Here is a 4910-nt window from a genome sequence, read left to right as displayed (position 1 = left end):
ATGATATATTTTTATGTTTATTGGAATAACTTTCGATGCAGAAACAAATTAGGCCAAAGAGATCTTATATTTTGACACCCTATCTGATGGTATATGGGGTCTAATTTGAATACAGAAAGTTTCCCACATCACCGAGTCAGCAAGCCATCTTGTTTTATTTCATCCGGGGACCAGCAGTCGCTGCTCGTCGCTATCCCTGATAGCTATGTCTCCATGGAGAAGAAGACATTTTTTTTAGAAAAGGGAGATATTCCGGCCTCTGCATCGCACACAACCAAAGTTTCACAGTAATATCGGCTTACAAGCTGATCAGAATTAAAAAAGAAAAATATACGCAAACGATATGAAGAAATCAAAATCAAAAGGGAGAAGACGACATGGAAGTTTAGCTTGCAAGCCTTCGCTTTCCATGCCAGCTACGGCAGCTGCTCACCTATCCATATACATCGTAGCTATTATCTCCTGAAAGCTAAGGGCAACCTACATGAATCAATATGCAGACTAGAGACTAATTATTCAACGCCCAGATTCTAAGCCCACGGCAACTTTCTTCGTGATGCTAAAATTCCCGGTGCTAAGGATAATCCCCGAGTTGACTGAAGATGACTCTCCAAGCAAGCTGTCCAGCTCTTCAGGATCCTTATGTGCCCATGGATGCTGCAGGACCTTCCTCAACCCATCAAGCTTTTCTGCAACTTCCTTCATCGATGGCCTATTGACGCCACACATCTCCAAGCACTGCCTTGCTAGCTCTGCAATCTCCTCGAGAAACTCCAAATTCTCATCATTCTTGATTTCACCATCTAGGATGTCCTCTAGCTTGTTCTCCTTCATTGCCTCTAGGAACACCATGGACAGGCTCTTCTCGTGCTCAGGTCCTTTGAGGTTGAATGGCTTCTTGCGTGTGAGAAGCTCCAGGAGAACAACTCCGAAGCTGTAGACGTCGCTCTTATCTGTCAGTTGGCATGTCTGCATGTACTCCGGGTCAAGGTAGCCACAAGTTCCTTGGACAAGTGTTACAAACTGCGACTCATCACTTGGTGCCAGAATGGACGCGCCAAAGTCTGATACTTTTGCTGTGAAGTCGCCATTCAGGAGGATGTTAGCAGACTTGACATCGCCATGGACGATTGGTGGGGATGCAGAGGAATGAAGGTAATCTAAAGCTTCTGCAGACTCATGAGCAATCCTCACACGAGTGTCCAAGGAAATGTGCCCGCTGTGGCTGCCATGGATGAGATGGAACAATGTTCCATTTGGGATGAACTCGTACACCAGCATGGGTACTTCAACTTCGAGGCAACAGCCGAGGAGCTTGACGATGTTCCTGTGGTTGATCTGGGATAGGATTAGCATCTCCTTGCCGAATTCTTTCTTTTGTTGTTCATCGATTGTCATGCATCTTTTCACGGCTACTTCTACGTCGCCCTTCAAAACTCCCTTGTAGACTTTCCCGTGACCCCCATGGCCGATGACTTGCTGCTCCGCAAACCGGTTTGTGGCTTCCTGTACTTCTTCTTCAGAGAATATTTTGAACGGAATTCCTTGTTGCGACTTCATCTCCTGGAATAGCAGTAGGCCACCATGCTGTCGAAAATACTTCTGTTTGATGCGGTGTAGGTTTCGTCTATCTTGGATCGAGCATGCACAAGCGACGGAAACCACAAGAACCACAAGTCCAATGCTTGCACCTACATGATTATACAAACTTAGACTTGGATCACACTAGTCAAACACATGGTGCATATGTGAGTTCTTTAATTTCAACCTACCAACAACTGGTGCCATCCAGGTTGACTTCTGATCTTTCAAACAAACGCTACCGATCATGCGTTTCCCTCGTGGGCATGAACAAGTGAAACTCCCCGGTGTGTTTTTGCAAATTCCAGCACACGGGTATTTAACATTATCTAGGCACTCATCGATATCTGAAATCGCACAAAATGTCAGTTTTTATTTCAAAAAAAAAACAAAATGTCAGTTTAATAATTTTTTTTAAAAAAAACTTTTGAGGAGCCGCACTTGGCTGAAAACTTGAATATGCCCTTTGAGCTTGGTGTCTGCATGAGAAGGAAAAACTGAAGGAAAATACTAATGGACACTGATGAGACGAACCTGTGCATCCATCGTAGATGTATGGGTTTCCTTCGTATCCATCGGAGCACCTACAGGCATAGCCCGCATCATTCGTGATACAATTGCTATGGTCGCTGACACACGCGTAGGGTGTATTCTTGTCAATTTTGGCTTCTTCACATGTATTCCGTGCAATCGCCCATTCCATCACAATTGGTTTCTTTGCCCCGTCTGTGTCGTAGAACACCGTCGAGTTGAGATAAGTGGTGCTGAAGTTGAAGGCTTCATTTGCGATCACACCTACATAATTGCAAGGGTTTGTCCTCCAGATCTCGCTGGTGTTGTATAATGGGTTGAAAAAACCTTCATAATACCGGACTCCTCTCGGGATATCCACCCGGCAGCACCCAGCACCAGAACACGAGCCGTTCTTGGGGCTTGTCTCGCCGCATGTCGACACGCAGCCGATTATGTACTGCAACCGAATTTCATATCAGCTACCCTCTCCATTCCAAATTATTGACTATTTTAACTTTTATAAATATATTTATTTTACACTTTTACTATGTATCTAGCCATAGAATATATCAAGTGAATAGCAATAATTATATATTTAGAAAATTCAAAACGACCAACTTCCTCCGTCCTATGAAAAGTGCAATCCTATATTTGAAAAAAAATCCACTCAGTGCAATTTTAAAAATTGTATCTCAACAACATAATTAGTGGCAAGATTTGATTTGCATGCTAAAACTAACTGCATTTTTCCAATAAATGAGGGTATAAAAGTATTTTCACACCACGACCAATATGTCAAAAAAGCTAGAATTGCACTCTTCATGGAACGGAGGGAGTATAATTTTAAACGGAGGAAGTAGCTTGTACCATTCGACCCCCTCAACAATTCACTTTGTCCACTTAACCTCTAAACAAAATTTATGCTCAATTTACTTCCCAAAACTATTTCAATTGAATCAATCTACCCCCTACTGAGATTTCTCTTTTTTATTTCTCGTGCACAAGTGGAATTTAACTTCAAATTTTGCAATGTAACTTAAAATATGATGCCCTATGCTAGAAAAATACATTATAATTTTTTCATGAATATTTTCCATGCAGAATTGTATCTCTGCGATAAATTTTGTGTTAAATATTTCCAACTTATGAAAATAACTATGAAGAATTCTTAGTGTATTTTTTAACATAGAGCATTATGTTCTCTATCCACTCACAAAATTTGAACTTAAAATTTGTACTAGGATAAAAAAGAGAAATATTATTAGAGGATAAATTGGACTAAATAGAATTGTTGGAGGAGTAAATTAAGCCTAAATTTTGCTCGGGGGTTAAGGAGACAAAGTGAATTGGTGAGGGGAGTAAAATGTACTTTTTTCTAGTTGATATGGCCCCATTTTGTTTCAGCTTATGGCCGACTTTGAAGGCTCGATTTTAGAAAATTCAAAAGTCCGATGACCCTAAGAATCGAGAATCCAGCTGATTCTAGGATTCTAGGAGTCATCTCACTTTTAGATTACTCAAAATCGAGCCTTCAAAGTCGGCCATAAGCGGAAACAACGGTGAACTAGGAACTACACGGAGTATCAAGGTTACTTACATCGTTGCTTCGCATGTAGGCCAAACTGTTGCACCCGAGGACGGTGACTTTGTTATCGTCTGCCGATACCACGAAGGGCGTGCCGGTAATGTTTATCCACGCGTTCCAGTCTGTCATCCTCTTGATGGATTGGCTGTAGCACTGCCGGGAGATATAAGTATTGAACCAGGCCTTGTTATCCTGCACGGAGACCTTGGTCACCTCCACGTTACCCCCTAACAGCTTGGTGGTGCCGTCCGCGGTCGTGCAGTTGAGATGAAAGCCGCTGTGGATTGCGCACTCTTTTTCCAAGCCGAACGGGTACGGGACCTCGATGTCGCCGCACATCGTTTTGCAGCTGGGGCTCCGTTGCGCCGCCGCGAAGTCAGCCCCGGCGAGCACCAGGAGCCACACGGCCACCGGAAGGCAGAGGAGTGAGAACTCCATGATGGTCGTAATGGTAGTATGTACGTAGGAGCTTCCGTGGGATCTGGTTTAGGGTGTAGCTATAGGCCATTGGCCATATGTATACTCCACGCACGGTATTCCTACGCCAAGCGAGCGTGGACTGACCGTTTTTCTTTTGGATTTTCTTCTCTCTTTTTTCCAATCAGGAGGCTTCCTGGACTGACAGTTCGTTGGCGCGTTAAAACGAAGCCTGCGTGGTGATTCCGTGCCTGAATTTGCAGATGCATGCTTCCATTGCTGTAGCTCTCAAAGACTTGGGATCAGACGTTTCTTCAGTCCTCGCGACGACTGACTTCAGCGCCGCGCCGCGCCTCCATCCAACCAGCAGCTTTCACTTCGCATCTCTATCTCAGCACTCCTAACAGGCGATCGTTCGCCGCTACGCGGTGCCAACGAACGAGCGTAGCAGGTTGCTAGCAGCGCACGTGCATACGGACTCGTGGGTGACGCTTACTACACGTCAATAGTAGAGTTAATTCCCCGAATGTTATCAAAATTTAAGACAATCCTCTCAATGCCATCAAAATTTAGGTCATCCCTTTATTGCCATTGAAATTTTACTCCAATCCCCTCAATGTTATTCCGTGAGTCTGCTGTTAGAATGACTGTTAAACAAGGACAAAAAGACGTTAGTGCCCCTGTGAGACATGGACGGCGGCGCCACTCCCGTGGTCCTGCGCGGTCGTTCTCTTGCCACTGTGTCTTTGTCAGCAATCATACAGCACGAATTTTCTTGGCGTGGCAAGACCGACACATGGTAGACCGACCGACA

General features: G+C 44.2%; 1 protein-coding gene across 2 annotated transcripts; it reads right to left on the bottom strand.

Annotated features, from left to right (window-relative positions):
• Positions 1-228: 228 nt before the first annotated feature.
• Positions 229-4269, bottom strand: LOC120712821 (putative wall-associated receptor kinase-like 16). Of its 2 annotated transcripts, XM_039998708.1 has the most exons (5): positions 3692-4269; positions 2116-2551; positions 1773-1928; positions 580-1691; positions 229-535 (listed from the first exon to the last, which is right to left on the bottom strand). In XM_039998708.1, the coding sequence occupies exons 1-5, from the start codon at positions 4115-4117 to the stop codon at positions 509-511; spliced, it is 2157 nt and encodes a 718-aa protein (XP_039854642.1). In that variant the 5' UTR covers positions 4118-4269; the 3' UTR covers positions 229-508. The 2 variants fall into 2 exon arrangements, with proteins under 2 accessions (XP_039854642.1, XP_039854641.1); XM_039998707.1 differs by having other exon boundaries at positions 229-1691; positions 3692-4268.
• Between the last annotated feature and the right edge of the window lie 641 nt (positions 4270-4910).

The sequence above is a fragment of the Panicum virgatum genome, chromosome 6K (genome assembly GCF_016808335.1).
Source record: "Panicum virgatum strain AP13 chromosome 6K, P.virgatum_v5, whole genome shotgun sequence".
In the NCBI taxonomy this organism is placed as follows: Eukaryota; Viridiplantae; Streptophyta; class Magnoliopsida; order Poales; family Poaceae; genus Panicum; species Panicum virgatum.
This window is presented reverse-complemented; position numbering and strand designations above follow the sequence as displayed.